This window comes from Bubalus kerabau, chromosome 9 (genome assembly GCF_029407905.1).
Source record: "Bubalus kerabau isolate K-KA32 ecotype Philippines breed swamp buffalo chromosome 9, PCC_UOA_SB_1v2, whole genome shotgun sequence".
Lineage (NCBI taxonomy): Eukaryota > Metazoa > Chordata > Mammalia > Artiodactyla > Bovidae > Bubalus > Bubalus kerabau.
In genome coordinates this window covers 112,213,779-112,234,600 of record NC_073632.1, presented here as the reverse complement: position 1 = coordinate 112,234,600, position 20,822 = coordinate 112,213,779, and the positions used below count along the sequence as shown (strand labels likewise).

Sequence of the window (20,822 nt, the reverse complement as noted above, 5' to 3'; positions counted from 1 at the left end):
CTTCTGCTTTGCTCCAGGCAGCAGGAGAAAGGTCACGGACGGCGAGAGGGTGAGGCCAGGGGGGTCTGTCCCACAGGAGCCAGGAGGGGCTGAAGCCACTGCACACGGCGCCGACGGGCAGGAGCAGGACACCACCCCGGGCCTTTCTGACCTCAGGACACAACGTCTCTCGGAGCGAAACGTGCAAGGCTGGTGTGAGAACCAGGACAGTCTGGGGGTAGGGATTTGGGGAATTCTCTTATTCTGTCACCGTAGCAACAGGACTGCTACAGTGACAGGTACAGACCCAGATGAGGGCACGGGAGCATGAGGGCACGGGACCATGAGGGCACGGGACCATGGTGAGGGCACGGGACCACGAGGGCACGGGAGCATGAGGGCATGGGAGCATGAGGGCACGGGACCATGGTGAGGGCACGGGACCATGAGGGCACGGGAGCATGAGGGCACGGGAGCATGAGGGCACGGGACCATGGTGAGGGCACGGGACCATGAGGGCACGGACCATGAGGGCCTGGGACCATGAGGGCACAGGAACATGATGAGGGCACGGGAACATGATGAGGGCACGGGGCCATGAGGGCACGGACCATGAGGGCACGGACCATGAGGGCATGGGGCCATGAGGGCACGGGACCATGAGGGCACGGGACCATGGTGAGGGCACGGGACCATGGTGAGGGCACGGGACCATGAGGGCACGGGACCATGGTGAGGGCACGGGACCATGAGGGCACGGGACCATGAGGGCACGGGACCATGAGGGCACGGGACCATGGTGAGGGCACGGGACCATGGTGAGGGCACGGGACCATGGTGAGGGCACGGGACCATGAGGGCACGGGACCATGGTGAGGGCAGGGGACCATGGTGAGGGCACGGGACCATGGTGAGGGCACGGGACCATGAGGGCACGGGAGCATGAGGGCACGGGAGCATGAGGGCACGGGACCATGGTGAGGGCACGGGACCATGAGGGCACGGACCATGAGGGCCTGGGACCATGAGGGCACAGGAACATGATGAGGGCACGGGAACATGATGAGGGCACGGGGCCATGAGGGCACGGACCATGAGGGCACGGACCATGAGGGCACGGGGCCATGAGGGCACGGGACCATGAGGGCACGGGACCATGGTGAGGGCACGGGACCATGGTGAGGGCACGGGACCATGGTGAGGGCACGGGACCATGAGGGCACGGGACCATGGTGAGGGCACGGGACCATGAGGGCACGGGACCATGAGGGCACGGGACCATGGTGAGGGCACGGGACCATGGTGAGGGCACGGGACCATGGTGAGGGCACGGGACCATGAGGGCACGGGACCATGGTGAGGGCAGGGGACCATGGTGAGGGCACGGGACCATGGTGAGGGCACGGGACCATGAGGGCACGGGACCATGGTGAGGGCACGGGACGATGGTGAGGGCACGGGACGATGGTGAGGGCACGGGACCATGAGGGCACGGGACCATGGTGAGGGCACGGGACCATGGTGAGGGCATGGGACCATGGTGAGGGCACGGGACCATGAGGGCACGGGACCATGGTGAGGGCACGGGACCATGGTGAGGGCACGGGAACATGGTGAGGGCACGGGAACATGGTGAGGACACGGGACCATGAGGGCACGGGACCATGGTGAGGGCACGGGAACATGGTGAGGGCACGGGACCATGAGGGCACGGGACCATGGTGAGGGCACGGAAACATGGTGAGGGCACGGGACCATGGTGAGGACACGGGACCATGGTGAGGGCACAGTACCATGGTGAGGGCACGGGAACATGGTGAGGGCACAGGACCATGGTGAGGGCACGGGACCATGGTGAGGGCATGGGACCATGAGGGCACGGGACCATGAGGGCACGGGAACATGGTGAGGGCACGGGAACATGATGAGGGCACGGGACCATGATGAGGACAGGGGACCATGATGAGGGCACGGGACCGGACTGAACTGAGCTCATTAACACAAGGCACTGAACAAGATGCCCAGCTTCACGGATAAAGAAGCGCCCAGTGAAGGAGATAGGCTTTTTCATCTACCAAATTACTGAGAAAAGCAAATGTAAGTGATGTCAAGGATGCACTCAACGGAAACTCTTAATCCTGCTGGTGAAGGTGTGCAGTGACCATGTGCTTTTAGAAAACAAGTTGGCAATGTTAATCTAAAATCCGATGATGTCTGGATCTGTAATTCTGTGAACAAGGAACTCTACCCTAAGGAAACATACACACAAAACCATCATGCGTAAAAAGAAAACCGGAAGCTTGAGGCAGGGAAGCTATCAGGCAAACGCCACATGTGCAGAGGTGGGGATTCTGTTGAGGGGAGCCTGAGCACCGTGACTGTGCTGGAAGGCGAGTGCCCAGGAGGAGAGGCCACACACCGAGCACACTCACAGTGAGACAAACACAGAGACACTGTCAACAGCAAACATCTGTTACCTTCAGGGGCAGATTTAAAGGTTGTTTCAGTTTCAATGTAATTAAAACAACCCTTTTTAGTTATGTTCTTTATATTCTGAGTTCTTCTCATATCATGAGAAAAAATAAACCCAAACCTTCGTCAAATAAAGACCCATCAACCCAGTGGCGCCCACTCTAGGGCCTCCTGGAGAGCAGGCGAAGCCCCAGGGCAGGGCCCTCAGCCCTCTGTACACGTGGCCTCTGCAGACTGTCTCCTGCAGGGCCAGAACCTAACCACTCAGCAGCACGTGAGCTTCTTCCCACTGTGCCAGCCTCTGAGCTGCACGCAGGGCCAAGGGGCCAGGACCCACCTGCATGGTGTGGACGCCAGTGCCGCCTGCTGACGATTGGTCTGCTTTCCTTCCCACAGGCCTTGCACACGACCGACTTCAGGGTGTGGAATCTGGTGACGTGGGACCTCTGCAAACAGATGAGTCGGCAGAGCAGTGTCAGACACAGCAGGCACTCGGGAGACACAGCGACGGGGAGGGCAGCGCCTGCCCGCCATGCTGCAGCCGGCAGGAGTCCCAGAAGCTGGTCCTCGCCCGCACGACCTGCGGGGCAGCAGCACACCTATGTGTGCAGTGAGACAAGTGTCTGCAGAAGGGCCTCAGGCCTGCGGGGGTGTCTACGCCCTACCACTGACTGCACTGAGGACCCCCCTGCTGGCGACGTCATCGCTTCAGTCCCCGCCGGATCCAAGACAGCGGGCAGACAGAGCGATGCCGCTGGCAGTGCAGGGACGGGCGACCTTCCCAGCCGCCCGTCTGTAGGCAGCTTTCCTGGAGCAGAAAGTGTAGCCCCTGGCCGTCTGCACGGGCTCCAGACGTGAGGTGGGTCTGCGGGGGTGATGTGCGGGCAGTGGCGTGAGCCTGGCCTACTGTTACCTTTCACTGATTCAGTACTAAAGCCACAGTCATGGGACATTTTTGCCAGTACTCTGCTTTTGCTGAATGTACCTAATTTTAGCTGCTTCTAAATTCTGAACACTTACAGTCCTGTGACACTCTGAATTGTCTCTGCGTGAAACAGTGATGCCAACACATCAACATTTTCTGTCTGATGCGTAAGGCGTGGAATGCCACCCCGTCACTGACCGGTCAGCTCTCGCCCATCACAGGGTCCCGTGGGTACTGACACTTGTTTCACACGAGCCAGGCTATAGCTTGACTTGGAAGTCTTCCAGGAACCATGCAGCAACTGTACTTACAGAGCTAGGGTGGTGGCGAGCAGCCCCACTAGACTGCTGGCCTTAAAGGAACACATCACCACCATGCCGACCGAATGGCCCTGACACCTGCACAGGGAGGTCTGCAGGGAGTGCACACTCTTCATTCAAATGGGGAAAAGGAGAAAAGGTGCTTGGAAATATAAAATGTGTAAGACTGTGGGATGCCGCTCACCCGCCTCCACACAATCTCGGGGAAGCTCGTGATGTGATCCTCAGGCCAGGGGCACAGCCCCTGAAGGAGTGACCGTGAGCACAGTGCTGCTGACCCGTGACCTCCAGCCAAGGACCCTAAATTTTCACGATGCATTTGAATGACTGACTTCAAACCTACTACCTTCTCTAATGTGAAGAGGACTGTGGACTCACGTTCTGCTCCACGAGCACCTCTGCAGTGTACCCTTTCTCAGACTGCAGGTACTTCTGATGAAACAGCTTCCCATCGAACAGGTGCCAGGGCATGAAGTCAGCCATCTCCCAGGGGGAGCCGCAGGCACCATTGACCAGCACCAGGGTGGTGAGACCGCGCACCAGGAGGGTGGCCAGCTGCACAGCTCTGGGGTCGATGTGGTCGAGCTGCAGAGGCAAAACGTGGGGAGAAGGTGAGGAGGCAGCCCTCACACGGGGAACCAGAGCTCCCCAACATGGCTGGTGGCTCACGCGGGGAACCAGAGCTCCCCCAACACGGCTGGCAGCTCACATGGGGACCAGAGCTCCCCAACATGGCTGGTGGCTCACACGGGGAACCAGAGCTCCCCCAACATGGCTGGTGGCTCACACGGGGACCAGAGCTCCCCCAACACGGCTGGCAGCTCACATGGGGACCAGAGCTCCCCAACATGGCTGGTGGCTCAGGCCCCGCACCCACAAGGCCAGGACCAGCTCTCCACACAGACACCCTCGGGGCAGCAAAGCTCCGTTCTGCCACGAAGGTGAAGGGATCGCAGCCTTGGGCCCACTGGGAAAATTTCTTTAAAAGCAAAGGCAGGAACTTCCCTGGTGGTACAGAGTCTGCCTGCCAATGCCGGGAACACGGGTTCGATTCCTGGTCAGGGAGAGTCCACATGCTGCAGAACAACTGAGCCCACACTCTATAGCTCAAGTTCCGCAGTAGGAGAAGCCACCACTGTTAAGAGCCTGCACACGCAACAAAGAGCAGCCCCTCACCATGAATGAAGGAGACCTGTGCACAGCAATTAAGACCCAGCACTGCCAAAAATAAACACAAAAAGAAAACCAACTTTGCAAGGGAGAAAAGAAAATAAAAAGGAAAGGCGGAGAGGCCAAGACAGGGTCATTCTGGACACTGATGAGTCACTGAGTTCTAACCATGAGCATTACTACAAAATTCCACATAAATGTCTGTCATTTAAGAACAAAATGGCTTATTATTGCACAGGGTTGATGGGCTGGTTCAGTTCACTTGCTCAGTGGTATCCAACTTTGCAGCCCAATGGACTGCAGCACGCCAGGCCTCCCTGTCCATCACCAACTCCCGGAGTTTACTCAAACTCATGTCCATTGAGTCAGTAAGGACATCCAACCATCTCATCCTCTGTCATCCCCTTCTGCGTTCCATCTTTCCCAGCATCAGGGTCTTTTCTAGTGAGTCAGTTTTTCACATCAGGTGGCCCAAAGTATTTGAGTTTCAGCTTCAGCATCAGTCCTTCCAATGAATATTCAGGACTGATGTCCTTTAGGATGGACTGGTTGGATTTCCTTGCAGTTCAAGGGACTCTCAAGAGTCTTCTCCAACACCACAGTTCCAAAGCATCAATTCTTCAACGCTCAGCTTTCTTTACAATCCAACTCTCACATCCATACACGACTACTGGAAAAACCAAAGCTTTGACTAGACGGACCTTTGTTGGCAAAGATGGGCTGGTAGTTCTTACAAATTAACATCACACCCATACAAAATTTTTATTTTGTTGTCAAACCTCCTTCCTGTTCTTGGAGACTGTGGGGGCTCCATATGGTAGGAACGGGCAGAGATATCGATTGCCTCAGTCACTCATGTTTTTGGCATCTGTGGTCTGTGCTGGCCATAAACAGTGAACTGACCACAAGCAAGTGTGCACAGGGCTTTACTAAGGGAAGTCCCCCTCGGTCTGCCAGTATCAGGTGGACCTGCATTGCTCAAAGTAAACAGCAGTGGTTTTCAACATCCTTACGCACCTGACATGGTTCACAAAACTGAAATAAACCAGGAAAAGGACCGCAGCTTCATCCCTTTTCTAAGTTGTGTTTCATTTCCCTACTGAAAGAAACGTGGTTGCGACCCCTCAGTGGATCGGGGTCTCACCAGGCTACTGAGCCCTTGCTGCCATCAGCATTCTGCCCCCACTGCCTATTTCCAGCCACGGGGCCCTGCCCTATGTGCCCACACACGGTACTGTCCGTCTCGAAAGGCACTGCCCAGGCCAGCGGCGGGGCCCCAGGTGGGGCTTGAATTTAAGTGCAGTAAGGTTAATTGCTCTGTTTCTGAGATGCCCCAGCCATTTCAAGTGTTCAGAAGCCTGCCTGACCCTGTGGGATGGCTATGATCTCGGGCCCTACTCTCCACCTCCTTTACCCCCTGCAGTGCCCGGCCCCAAGGCGGCACTGTGGGCCGTGTGAAGGGGGCAGCTCAGCCCTAGGTCAGCACACCCAAGGCTGCTCAAGGTCCGCTGAACCAATGCAGATGTTACGTACTTACTGAGGGCTGGGGGCAATTCTTTCATGAAGTAGGTTTTCCTGTAAGAGAATCAATTTCTTCATTTCTTATACACTTCTCTGTTGCTTTTAAAGTAAAATTTAATAGAAGTAAACCACCTCCCAAAGCAGAGATCCTCTGCAGACCATCTGAATTTTCAAACAAACCAGGCGACAAGCACCTGGGCCACAAAGCAAGGGGCATCAGCACCGCAGAAGCTGTCAGTCACCCCCACGGCCTGAAGGCGGTGCTAACCGACGACTCAGGTGTGGACAGGCCTGCTCGCCAGCGAGTGACAAACGAACTACACAGCACACGCAGGCTCGGGCTTCTCGGGGCTGAAGCTGGGGTGTCTCTGGTTGTTCACCCTCCGCGCTGTTATACACCAAGTGTGCAGTGTTGGGGTTTCTACATTGTTCACCCTCCGCGCTGTTATACACCATTGTATGCAGTGTTGGGGTTTCTACACTGTTCACCCTCTGCGCTGTTATACACCATTGTGTGCAGTGCTGGGGTTTCTACACTGTTCACCCTCTGCGCTGTTATACACCATTGTGTGCAGTGTTGGGGTTTCTACACTGTTCACCCTCCGCGCTGTTATATGCCGCTGCATGCAGCCGCTGGCTGGGGCACTCTTAGCATGTAATCACTCTGGAGACAGTGGCACCTTTCAACAGGCAGCCTGTTCTCACCCAGAAGTGCATTCTGTCAGCATAGCTTTACGGCTCTCAGAGTGGGATTCTATCCAACTGCTGCTTTTCCTAAATGTTACGCTTTTTTCCTTTGATGTTAAGGTAACACAGCAAATGTGGTGGTCATCTTTACTTGTTTGCTTTTGTAGAATATACTTCAATTATGCGTGTCAACTCTATACTAGCCCCTGATAAATTTGTGTAGTGAGTCTAATTGTTGCTCTGTAGATTTGGATTCCCATAAACACAATCACACCACCTGTCAATAATGATAGTTTTATTCTATTCTTTCAGTGTAAGGTAAGTTGGTGAAAGAAGGTACCCCTGACTCACGCGCAGCACAGTGGAAAAACTTCCACTATTTAACTATAAAGTCTGATTTCTGTTTTAGACACTCTTTCTTAGATTAAGAAAACTCTCTTCTAGTCCTAGTCTGCTGAGACTGTTCACCACAAACAAAAACTGAATTCAACCAATACTTTCTCTACAACATGCATGGTGCTAATGAAGGCAATCACAATGGTTTTCAAATGTTAAACTAAGCGTGTATTCAAAAAATAAATACTTGTTTGTGTCAAAAGAGCAGAATGAAAATATGAGGCTTGAGGGCCTCTTCTGGCAACTGGGAGAGTCACACAGCAACTCTTCTTCCCGAAAGAACCAGGATTTGGGGACAAGTCAGTGTGGCAAAAGGCTGGCCCTGAATCCCGAGTCAGAGTCACTGGTGAGCATGGGCTAATTTCATGTGGCTAAGGAAAGGCTTCAGCAATAAAATAAGAGGATGTGACCCATGTTTCAGAAATAGGAGTTAAGCATGTCTTCATGCTTTGGAATGAAGACAGGAAGGAGCTGATTCCTGAGCACTTCCTGCTGAGGTGACAGCCACAGAAACCAGAAAAGCCAGTTCTACTGACAAAGGATGAGATGGCTGGATGGCATCACTGACTCGATGGACCTGAGTCTGAGTGAACTCCGGATGTTGGTGATGGACAGGGAGGCCTGGCGTGCTGCGATTCATGGGGTTGCAGAGAGTTGGACACAACTGAGCGACTGAACTGAACTGAAGCCTCAGGGTAAATACTGAGCAGTAAATATGCCACTGTGTGGTGTTTATCACACCTGGGGCTCACTAGCAGTTACGTGTACACTGAAGCTGAAGCCCCCAAGTCAGCCCCTTCAGGCACTGCTTCAGCAGAGCGACTGTCTTAGAAGCAGGTGGAAACCCAGGCAGGGCGAGGAGAGTACTGCAGACATGTCACCACTCACCAGAAAACAAAACAAGGGCACGCTCTTGCGTTCCCTGGTCTGAAAGGCCAGCTAGACTTTAGAGGCTCTACACCGAAGTTCTCTGTGGCTGTGGTTGGGCACGACCGTCACACACAAGCCCAAGGAGGCCTGAACCTCACCGGCAGGCACAAGAGGAGCAGCGGCTGCTCCCAGCCCTCTGGACTGGACAGGGTCCCACAGCTTCTGAGGGCAGAGGCCACCCAGCCTCTAAGCTCCTCCCCGGGAGGTTTCTCATGTTGTACCTGTCCCTTCTCCTTATACCTTTCACTCTCCAAAGAAAGCTTTTACTTGCTGAAAGACACTGTCTGGCACACGCCCACCTGTCTGTGTGAGTCACACTCAGACCCTCAGACGCTCTGTCCTCAACAGGGAACACATGGGCTAGAAAATACTGCTGGCTCGAATCAAACACTGGTATTCTCCTAGAGCCCAGCAACTCCCCAGCTTAGACTTCCAAACCTCCCATCCCTGTCTGGTGCCACCCCCTGCCATGAAACAGGATGTGACATGGTAAGAAAGCGGCATCCACAGCAGGAGGAGGCGGCCTGAAGCAGTAGGGCCAGTGGCAGGCGTCTGAACTCCAGTCACACAGCCATGGCCTAGCACACATCCTCAGGACAGGGAGAGTTGTGGGCCAACAGGGAGGTGTGTGAACACGCAGGAGACAGGCTCATCTGCATGACACGTGACGAGCGTGTAGGGGAGGAAGACGGGAGCCAGGGGAGCAAAGCCCGCTTCTGTGCCGAGGGCCTGGACATGACGTGGTGGGCACCGAGCCACGTGACTGTGAGTGGAGAGTAACTCGCCCACGTCTGTCTGACACACGAGCCTGTGAGAACACGGCGGGGCAAACGTGCCAGCCAGCTCACTGCAGGAGTGCCTCACAGTGGGTACTTTAAAAATAACTGTTGGGTTCACATGTAAATAATTGACATGCGAAGGCTGTGTGGGGAAACCTACCATCTTCTGATCTGTGTTAGAGGGAAAAAGAAATCAGATCGAGGTTTGGTTTAACAAGGAGCCCAGCAGGAGCACATCCAGAAGTCTCTTCCTCCTCACAAGGCGCCGGGGCAGGGCTGGGCCTGGCAAGCACGGCGCCTCCATGAAGGGCCGGTGCTGCGGTGAGAACACCGAGGCCTGGGTGGGCAAGCACTTGTTACGCGGCTCCTGCCCCCAGCGAGCAAAACAAAAACCAGCTCTCCTCTGTGCGGTCCGTTCCCATCCAAGGTCACTTTTATGCTTCACCTTTAAGCCAGGGAAATGCAAACTGTGTTGAAATACACTCCTAGAATTTAAATGGATCCTTACGAGGAACAAGAGGAGAGGATAAAATGAAGTAAGAGACACACTGGCAAGGTTTGCCTGTCATAGGATTGGGCTGGCTGCTGCACCCTAAAAGATCACTAAAATACCACAGTCCCAGCGGAAACAACTGCAAGTTTTCTGAACTCATCATGCGCAGCAACAAAATCTACCCCCAGCCAAAGTCAGTGGCTGTCTCAGGCGAGCTGGGTCTACCAGGACTGACAGGCCTCCCAACCGTAACTGTCTTATCTGCAGCCTCATGGCGCAGGACACTGAGGAGGCAGCCTCTGAACACACACGACTTCCAGCTTAGTCCTGACCCACGTCTGAGGTTCAGAATGGAGGACCCCAGATAATGAACAGAAAAAACAGCTTCTACTGGAGTGTCTGCCAGCTTACAGAAAGAACCCAGGAACACAGGAAAGAAGAGAGCGTGCAGCTTGGCCTGAAGCCAAGCGTCTTCCTCATGAAAAACTACATGAAAGAGGAAATGACTCTGGGAGCAGCAGAGCCCATGCACGTCCTGGGGCGTGAAGCCCGCCATCCTGACCATCCCCTCAGCAGCAGAGCCCACACACATCCTGGGGCGTGAAGCTTGGCTCTGACTCAGTCACCTGAACATACACAGCGTCCTAGGGCTTCAGAGCGGAACTCACCTCCTCCATCACCTCATCCCAGGCAGCTCTTCCAGCCACACGTGCCCCAGTCAGAAGGAAGGGTGATCCAGGGCCAAGACCACCATAAGATCTACCATTAAGTTTATAAATAGAGAGTTGCAGAAAGGACCCAGGACTCAAAGGATGGCAAAAGGCAAATCTTTACAAGAGACGTAGGAAGATCAAACCTGAAGCACTAACCGTAATCCCACCCTCCTCCCCTCTCTTTAGTCACCTAAGACTTGGCGCCATCAACAAGCACACAGGGCAGGGAAAGGCAAACCTGTTGAGTTCTGGCCTCTGAGTTTCAAAGACCCCACCCCTGGGAGAGCCTGAGATGCCTCAGATCTGCCCCAAGTGTGAAGAGTCTGAGCAGAAGGAAGGGGCAGGAGCACATGGAGCTCTGAGCTCAGAGCAGCAGGACCAGGCAGCCAGCAAGCTCTGCCTCCAGCTCTGGAGCTGGGAAGAGGCTCTGCATGGGCTGTGTGGGCTTTGCTGCCCAGCTGGCCTGGGAGCGAGCATTCCACAGGGCAGGGGCTGGGAAACAGGCTCCCCCAAGGAGAGCAAGTGGGGCATGGCGTCTTAGGATGCCCAGCCGCCCAACCCAGGACACACACCACAACCTATCGGATGGGGTTTGTAAAAGAAACAAGTGAAGATACCTCAAGCTAAAATACTTCTGCAGATTAAAAGATACAAAAAAAAAAAAAAAAAGATACGAACTACTACATACAAAAATAAATAGGCTACAAGGATATATTGTACAACACAGGAAATAAAGCCAATATTTTACAGTAACTGTAAAAACTATAAATGGAGTATAACCTTTAAAACTGTGAATCACTGTGGTGTATACCTGTAACTTATATAATATTGTACATCAACTATACCTCATAAAAATGAAAAGGAGAAAAGGAAAAAAGAGCTTCTGCACAGCAAAGGAAACCAGCAACAAAATGAGAAGAAAACACACTGAATGGGAGAAATTATTTGCAAAACATTTGTCTGATAAGGGGTAAATATTCAAAATACATAAATACCTTATACAACTCAACAACCAAAAAACCGAACAATCTGATTTAAATTCAGCAGAAGACCCAAACAGACCTTGTTCCAAAGAAAATATGTAGATGGCCAACAAGCAAATGAAGAGATGCCCACACTGCTGATCATCAGAGAAATGTAGATCAAAGCTGCAGTGAGCTACCACCTCAGGTCTGTCAGAATGGCCACAGCAAAATGACAAGAAAGAACAAATGTTGGAGAGGATGCGAGGAAAAGGGGAGCCTTATGCACTGTTGGTGGGAATATAAATTGGTGAGGTCACTGTGGAAAACAGTATGGAGGCTCTTAAAAATTAAAAGCAGAAATACTATATGATCCAGCAATTCCGTTCCTGGGACTTATCTGCAAAAAATGAAAATACTACCTTGAGGAGATATGCACTCCCATGTTCACTGCAGCACTATTTACAACAGGCAAGACAAGCAGGCCAACCTGAGTGTCCATCAATGAGTGTGTGTGCACTGTGCGTGCGCGCACACACACACACACACACACACACACGATGGAACATAAGAAAAGAATAAAACCTTGTTATTTGTGACTACATGAACTGAGGGCATGATGCTATGGGAAATAAGTCAGAGAAAGACAAATGACACGCTTTCACTTCTATGTAGAATTTGAAAACAAAACCCAAAAAAAACACAAACTCACAGATACAAAAAACAGAGTTGCCAGAGGGAGGGGTAGGAGGTGGGCCAAATGGGTCAAGGGGATCAGAAGGCAAACTTTCCAGTTACAAAGTAAGTGAGTCATGGAACCTTTCCTGTGAAACACCAACCAAATTTACAGAATGCTGGCAAGTGCGTCACACCTGTGGTCAGGCGGGCCATCCCCAGGGTGGTGACAATCAGTACCTGCAAATCTGCAAGCTCCATGGTAGGCTTTCCTTGGAGGCACAGGGCCTGCGCAATGAAGGCGTGCAAATCCTCCAGACAGAGAGTGTCCACCTGCATGGAAAGAGAGCCAGCATCAGCCCTGGGAGAACACAGGCACAGGACAGCGCGTGCACATACACATACGTGCACACACACTCGGCAGCAAAGGGCACACACACACAGGGCTGCATGTGCGCATGTACAAATTCACACACACACACACACGTGCATACACGCTCAGAGCAGCAAAGCACACACACCAATGTGTGCACATGTACACTCACACACGCATGCGTGCCCAGGGGAGCAAAAGTGCATGCACATACACACACAAACACATACACGCATGCACACTCAGGGTAGCAATGTGCACACAGAGGACAACGTGCACACGTACAAACACACACACATGAACACATACACATGCATGCATGCATGCATGCAAAGTGCACACACACACAAAGGACAGCAGGTGTGCACATACTGCACATGCACACACACACATGCACACATACAAACACGCACACATGCATGTGCACCCATACCACGTGTGCATACTCAGGGCAACAAAGCAGAGGGCAGTGCATGCACATGTACTCACACACAATACACACACATGCGTGGTGCATGCACATGTACACACACACAATACACATACATGCATACATGCTCAGGGCAGCAAGTGCACACACAGACGACAGCACATGCACATGTACACACACACACATGCGTACACGGTCATGGCAGCAAAATACACACCTACACAGGACAGCACATGTACACGTATATATACATACACAGATATATGCACATGTGCGCATGCTCAGGGCAGCAAAGTGCACACATATACACACACAGGATAGCATGTGCCCAAGTGCGCACACACAAACATGCAAAGCACACACACAGGCTCTGGACAGCACATGTGTGCATACACATACATGCGTGCATGCTCAGAGCAGCAAAGCAAACATACCTCCCTGGGGCAGCAAGGCACCCACACTCTTACATGAACAGCCAAGCATGCATGAGCACACACACACACGCACAATGCGGGAGGCAAAGCACACACACGCTCGGGGCAGCAAAGCACACACACAGGCACAGGAGAGTGCATGTGCACATTTGTGTGCACACACACACACACACACCTGGGGCAGCAGAACATACACATGACCATACACACACATGCACATACCCAGGATGGTAGAGCGTACACACACACACACCTAGGGCAGCAGAGCACACACAGTCTCATACACACACACACACACACACACACACCCAGGACAGCAGAGCATACACACACACACCTGGGGCAGCAGAACATACACATGACCATACACACACATGCACATACCCAGGATGGTAGAGCATACACACACACACACACACCTAGGGCAGCAGAGCACACACATGAGCATACACACACACACACACACACACCCAGGACAACAGAGCATACACACACATGCCTGGGGCAGCAGATCACACACACTCTCATACACACACACACACGGCTAGGGCAGCAGAGCACACACCCTCTCATACACACATATGCACATACCCAGGACAACAGAGCACACACACACACACGCCTGGGGCAGCAGAGCACACACACTCATATACACACACTCACACCAAGGGCAGAAGAGACATCCCTGGAGGTGGGCGGGGTCTTTTCTCTCCCTATCCACAGTCCCTGGTGTATAAATCTCCACGTCAACCAGAGCCAGGCTGGGCAGCAGAGCCTGGTACTCATGAGCAAGGCAGAATGCTCCAGAACGCCTGTGGGAAGCCTGCTGCTGCTAAGTCACTTCAGTCATGTCCGACTCTATGCGACCCCATAGACGGCAGCCCACCAGGCTCCCCCGTCCCTGGGATTCTCCAGGCAAGAACACTAGAGTGGGTTGCCATTTCCTTCTCCAATGCATGAAAGTGAAAAGTGAAAGTGAAGTCGTTCAGTCGTGTCCGACTCTTAGCGACGCCATGGACTGCAACCTACCAGGATCCTCCGTCCATGGGATTTTCCAGGCAAGAGTACTGGAATGGGGTGCCACTGCCTTCTCCGATGGGAAGCCTGAGCTATGGCCAAATCTGAGCCTTGGAGCAATGTAGGTCATCAAGGGTTAACACAAATTTCCAGAGCTGACAACTGTGGGGTTTGCAGACAGAAAGCACCCACAGCTAGCCTGAGCTAGGGTGATCAGAGCTGGGACAAACACCCACGCCTGCGAGCCCCAGATGTCAACTGTGTCTTTGGATCCCCATTTATAAGAAACCTGCTGCTGCTGCTGCTAAGTCACTTCAGTCATGTCCGACTCTGTGCGACCCCATAGATGGCAGCCCACCAGGCTCCCCCATCCCTGGGATTCTCCAGGCAAGAACACTGGAGTGGGTTGCCATTTCCTTCTCCAGTGCATGAAAGTGAAAAGTCAAAGTGAAGTCACTCAGTCATGTCTGACTCTTAGCGACCCCATGGACTGCAGCCCACCAGGCTCCTCTGTCCATGGGATTTTCCAGGCAAGAGTACTGGAGTGGGGTGCCACTGCCTTCTCCATATTAGAAACTAGGATTCCCCAAATATGCAACTCCTCCCATCCTTTGTGAAATCAAAAAGTCCAACCAAAGTGTGAGTGAGAAGCAAGGAGAGACAGACACAGAGAGACAGAGCCTGGGAATGAGGGGGCGGAGCACACAGATGGGTGGGGCCCGGTCACAGCAGCACCTCCACACCCTCCTCACAGGGTCAGGGGCTCAGCCACCAAATGTCACCATCTATCTCTACCTTTACTCCAACTTTATACAAAGTTGCCTTTGTATAAATGAAGCTATAATTATGTTGCAGAAAAAGCAAGAAATCTACAAATGCACAGCACTCGTGACCAAGAAAAAAGATCTCAACCTACAAAAGCAAGACCAAGCAGAGAATATTTTGTTTTAAACTCATAAGCCCTCACCTCTATCTTAGACAGGTTTGTTGGCATATAGTTAGTTCTACTTCTTGCCATTAGCATCTTTTGCAGAAAGCTGATTTTAAAAAACCAGCCTACAAAAAAAGAATCACTCTTGGACTTCCCTGGTGATCCAGTGGTTAAGACTCTGTGCTACCCCTGCAGGGGACATGGGTTTGATCCCTGGTTGGGGAGCTAAGATCCTGCATGCCAACAATGCAGAAAAAAAAAAAAACCATACTTTTTCAGTTTATCGATTTCATACTCTGCCACCATCTTTGTAATTAGCAAATCTACGCTTACTCCTTGGCAGGAAAGTTATGACCAACCTAGACAGCTTATTAAAAAGCAGACATTACTTTGCTAACAAAGGTCCATCTAGTCAAAGCTATGGTTTTTCCAGTAGTGATGTATGGATGTGAGAGCTGGACTATAAAGAAAGCTGAGTGCCGAAGGACTGATGCTTTGGAACTGTGGTGTTGGAGAAGACTCTTGAGAGTCCCTTGGACTGCAAGGAGATCCAACCAGTCCATTCTAAAGGAGATCAGTCCTGAGTGTTCATTGGAAGGACTGATGTTGAAGCTGAAACTCCAATACTTTGGCCACCTGATGTGAAGAGCTGGCTCATTTAAAAAGACCCTGATGCTGGGAAAGATTGAGGGCAGGAGGAGAAGGGGGCGACAGAGGAATAAGATGGTTGGATGGCATCACCGACTCAATGGACATGGGTTTGGGTGAACTCCAGGAGTTGGTGATGGACAGGGAGGCCTGGTGTGCTGCAGTCCAGGGGGTCACAAAGAGTCGGACACGACTGAACAACTGAACTGAACTCAACTGATAACATATCAGAGGAGACAAGATTCTTAGTAATACCAATTTTTTAAAAACTTCACATAGTAGAGATTATTATATATGAAAACTTTCTATGATACAAAATTACCCTTCCGGAAAAGTTTCTCAAATTAGCCTCTAATAAACATGTTAACCCGGAGGCTGGACTCCAAGTGAATACATAACCAAGTTAGGACCCAACGGTCAGCAAACCAGGGCTTTGTTTCTTTGTACGCTGTGTGCACTAAACAGTACGCATTCATCCTGCGTGGCACCTAATTTAAGCTTAACTAGGAGGAAATAGCACCCCACTCCAGTGTTCTTGCCTGGAGAATCCCAGGGACGGTGGAGCCTGGCGGGCTGCCATCTATGGGGTCGCACAGAGTCGGACACAACTGAAGCGACTTAGCAGCAGCATACAAAAGTATACCATTTTAGCCTTATTAATCTAAAGAGATTATAGTTATTAATCTAAAGAGAGAATAGTTATCCTTATGGATAACAATACAGTATGCTGCTAAGTGCTTCAGTCGTGTCCGACTCTGTGCGACCCCATAGACGGCAGTCCACCAGGCTCCCGTCCCTGGGATTGTCCAGGCAAGAACACTGGAGTGGGTTGCCATTTCCTTCTCCAATGCATGAAAGTGAAAAGTCAAAGTGAAGTCGCTAAGTCGTATCCGACTCTTAGAGACCCCATGGACTGCAGCCTACCAGGCTCCTCCGTCCATGGGATTTTCCAGGCAAGAGTACTGGAGTGGGGTGCCATTGCCTTCTCCGGCAACGCAGTATAGTACCTTTTAATCTAAGGGATAACACTGATGCATTGATTTGTTTTCTATTTTAAAAGTTGCAATTTGAATGTATCCTTTAAAGTCAACCAACAATGAGTCTATCTCATGCTGACTTATACTAAAAAGATTTCATTTAAAGGTAATTACTAGTACTAAGAAGGTAAAAGTGGAAATTTTCCTTCTGATACTTGTCTAGCCTCAGGTGTATATAAATACGTGGGATGTAAAGTGACTATTCTGTGATTTGGGATATTTTCCTTCTGGAAGTGGATTTTCATAGCCAACAGTCACTTGCACAGCTGACAAGAAAGCAGAGCTGTGTCAAATGACTACGAATGGGCTCAAGGACCTCTCTCTCCTGAGGGAAAAAGAAATGCAAAATGTAGTCCTAAGAGTGCTAACACAAGGCTATCCAAGGATATATCCATATCCAAATATCACTATCCATATATTCACACACAGTCCTGAGAAGAAACCGCTTATTCTCCTGGAGGAGAAAACTCAGCTGCTGGTCATCGACCAGTTCCCAACCCCCACTGTGTCCACCTTAGCCACCTGCAGATTCATAAACAAGGGAAAGAAAGCATTAACTGATAATACATGCATGCACATTTAGTAAAAGTAGCAAAAGAAATGTATTTTTCATTTAAACATTAAATAATCCTGCGATCATTTACTGATTTATACTTTGCTGAGTCTGGTGCAAATAAAGGAAAGTTCTACTCAAAACAAAAGTCCGTCCTGGTGCGTGTGAAACCAGTGCGAAGGCAGTAAATTAAACCTCACTGAGGGTGGCTTACCTGCCCCATGTTTGTGGCAACCACCATCCAAACAGGGACACAGGACAGCCCACGCTCCACAAAGCTGGGCCATCGTGAGCAAAGTGCACCACGGCCTGGACCTGGCAGACACCTCAAGCTTCTATCACAGGGAGGTGCAGAGCCCACTTCTATGCCAGCAGCTGACAGGGCTCCTCAAATGTACGGCCACACAGAGACCTCACTTTTTATGAAACAGACACTGGGCAGAGACGGGGCAGGGGACCAGCCCTCAGCAACACCCCAGACCACCATACCCCGCAAAAGTCAAGGGCCAGAAGCGAGGGGTGACTGCAGCAGCCACGGCCAGGAGGGGCGTTACCTGCACGAACAGGTAGACCAGGAGGCAGCACAGCGCCTGAAAGGGGCGCTCAACTGCCTGCAGTTCTTCTCGTGAGGATGACAGGTCAAAGCAGGCCAGCAGTGTGTCCAAGCGCTGGGCCTGGATTCCTGGCTCTTGGCTCAGCCACAGCTGTCTCAAACTAGGCGTTCCCCCTAGTTTAAAAAAAAAAAAAAGTCCATTTACCATTATTCTTTGTACTAGCAAGTTATAAGACGCTTCTCAGAAACTAAGTAAAGAAGTAAAGGGCACTGACCTGTTTCCTTGCTGACTTCCTTGGGCTTTTACACTTAAAGCAACTGGAAAGTAAACATTAACAGAACTTCCTGGTTTAAACAAGCAGAAATCCTAAAAGGTCAGCATATATGTATTTCATTGAAAACATTCCTCTTTCTTTAAACAGTTATACTGTGCGGGAAAGGGGGGGCTTTCTTTTCCTGTGCTCAGCTGTGCTGTCCGAGGGAGTGAGACAGACGCGGCTGTGACGGGGTGCTTGGAGAGAACACCACTGGTCTACTCTGGTAGTTGGCTCTCTTACTTTCCTGGACTAGTGGTTTTCAAAGTACACTGTGCAAAAGAAACAGCTGCCAAAATTGTGTAAGATACATTTTCCTTGGTTTTATATGCAGAAATTATGAATGAATGATTTTCACATTTTTGAATAGTCAAAAACAGCAAAATGAAAACATTTCACAGTATGAGAAAATTGCATGACTGCCAGAAAGGATCAAGGGTGGCCCCCACACTTTACCCAGAGTTCCATGGGCAGATGAGATTTTGTCTATAGGTCCTACTTGCATTGCTCCTGAAACATATCAGCTTCACAAGTCAAATTATGTCTTTACTTGGCAAAGGCTTCTGTGTGAATTCACAGACAGGAAAGTCTCAAGAGCTTCTCAGAAATGAGCAAGTCCCAAGAGTGCTGCCCAAAGGGACTGGGAAGGACGTAATTTCTGTGAATGACAACTTGTTTCATTTTATAAAAGAAGATCTGCAAGGTGCTGGTGAGTCACGTCTTTATACAGCCAAGAAATACTAAGCTTACTCTCAGATTCTTGAATGCTTTAAAAATCATTCCAGATGGACAAACTACCAATTAGATGTGTGCAATCAGCTTTCCGAGCTTTATAAAATAAGGATATGCTTAAAATGACCAAAAAGAGGCTCTGTGAAGACAGAAAAAATCACCTACATGTTGCCTAAAGAAGAATATCCAGTTTGGGAGATAAAAAGCTATGTCACATGCTTGCCTGCTGTGTGGTCAAGACTTGCTGCACAAAATGCAGCGTGTCAGTAAGGGAGGCGGCTGAGGATGAGGCACAGACGCAGGGACCCTGTGAGGGGCAGGTCGGGGGAAAGGAAGCCAAATTTCAAGGTACACCCTTCTGAGGGCCTGCAGAAGGTGAGGATCAAGCAGCAGGAGTCCACTGCTCTTAACATACACGTTGTCAGGGTGCTGGAAAACCATGAGATAGGCACCTGGATGATCCAGCTTCCAAATGAGTCTAAAATAAAAACCATCTGGCGTTTTTCCTCATGGATATAGAGAAGATTTATATATAAAAATCCTATCATTTTGTATTGTTATTAACATAAGTGTGAACAGTCATTCATCTGAATCACCTGCAACACGGGTTCAAGGCCCCACTTCCAGGGTCCTAGAGACGGCAGACGCACACCGCCCTCCGCGGGTGGGCGGGGCTCCGGCTCCTTCTGGAAGCACAGGCCCCGGGCGCAGTCCCAGTGTGCAGCACGCACACACCTGCAGCTCAGCAGTGCCAAGGAGCACGTGCCACAAGCCTCAGAAGCAGTCTCTCCAACAACTAAGTGAGCTTTAGAGTTTATTAAAACCTTATATTGAGTGGCCTCTAAAATGAACTCGTAATATAATAATGAAAGGCCACATATTCCCTTTCTACATTATTTCTGGAACGATACTATAAAATGAAAATTACATATATATATATATATTAAAACATTTCTGGGAAATGATTTTGGGTATTCTTTAAAAGTACTTCTTGCTGTAAAATGTGTCATTCTTAAATTGTTTTTGTGTAAGTACCTTTAGGTTTGAAATACTAAAATACTAATATTTAGGTTTGAGTATATCACTTATCAACTGAGAGAATTAGAAAATATTCCCTCAACTTCTCTCCTTGTACAATTCCACTTATAAGAAATATGTTTCACAATGTTTCTTATTTGGTAAATTATAGGCTTGAGTGACAGAACACAATAGTGACTTGAATTTAAAGCATATAAAAATGGAATATAAAAATTTTGGAAAGTATTTATTTTGTGAAACAATAAGAAAGGCCACTAAAATAGGCCCCAAACTCTGTCCTCTCTTCAAGTGTCTGTGTGTAGAACCCTGTCTCTTACAGTCGAACACGCTTGGCCTTCTCCAGATACTAAGAACCCACAGGAAGAACTTATTTCGACTAATTTTTAGGAGAACTCTGTTTTCTCCTCCCCTCCCACTGGCCCTTGAAAAAAACTTACTTTTACAGTTGAACACCTTCCTTCACCTCCTCTTCCCAATCCATCAAGCCCACTTTCAATCGTGGAAGCAAGACAATAATCGCCCCAAGCAGAGCAGCAAGAATGCAACCGTGCTAACTCGCAGCTGCTTACTAAGGGGGTCCTGGTTTCCTTCTCCCCCTGGCGTGGACCTTGGGCAGCAGGCAGGGGAGTGAGGCAGGGTGGTTCAGAAGACTGGGCCTGGAGAGGTCTGTATAATGCCCTTTTCTCTGCTGTATTAGAACTTCATTAGGGACACCACTCCTGGACCCACGGTAGAAATGA

At 50.5% G+C, this 20,822-nt stretch overlaps 1 protein-coding gene across 7 annotated transcripts in view; it reads right to left on the bottom strand.

Moving 5' to 3' along the window:
- FAM120B (family with sequence similarity 120 member B) overlaps positions 1–20,822 on the bottom strand; it is a 68,041-nt gene that overhangs the window by 10,334 nt on the left and 36,885 nt on the right. For 5 of the 7 annotated variants that reach the window (XM_055536218.1, XM_055536217.1, XM_055536221.1 and 2 more), the window contains exons 5-8: positions 18,000–18,172; positions 12,263–12,355; positions 4,075–4,281; positions 2,789–2,897 (exon numbers count right to left, since the gene is read on the bottom strand). In XM_055536218.1, coding sequence (XP_055392193.1) covers positions 2,789–2,897; positions 4,075–4,281; positions 12,263–12,355; positions 18,000–18,172 — 582 coding nt within the window. The remainder of the gene's footprint in view (positions 1–2,788; positions 2,898–4,074; positions 4,282–12,262; positions 12,356–17,999; positions 18,173–20,822) is intronic. The other 2 variants (XM_055536223.1, XM_055536224.1) reach the window with 1 other exon arrangement.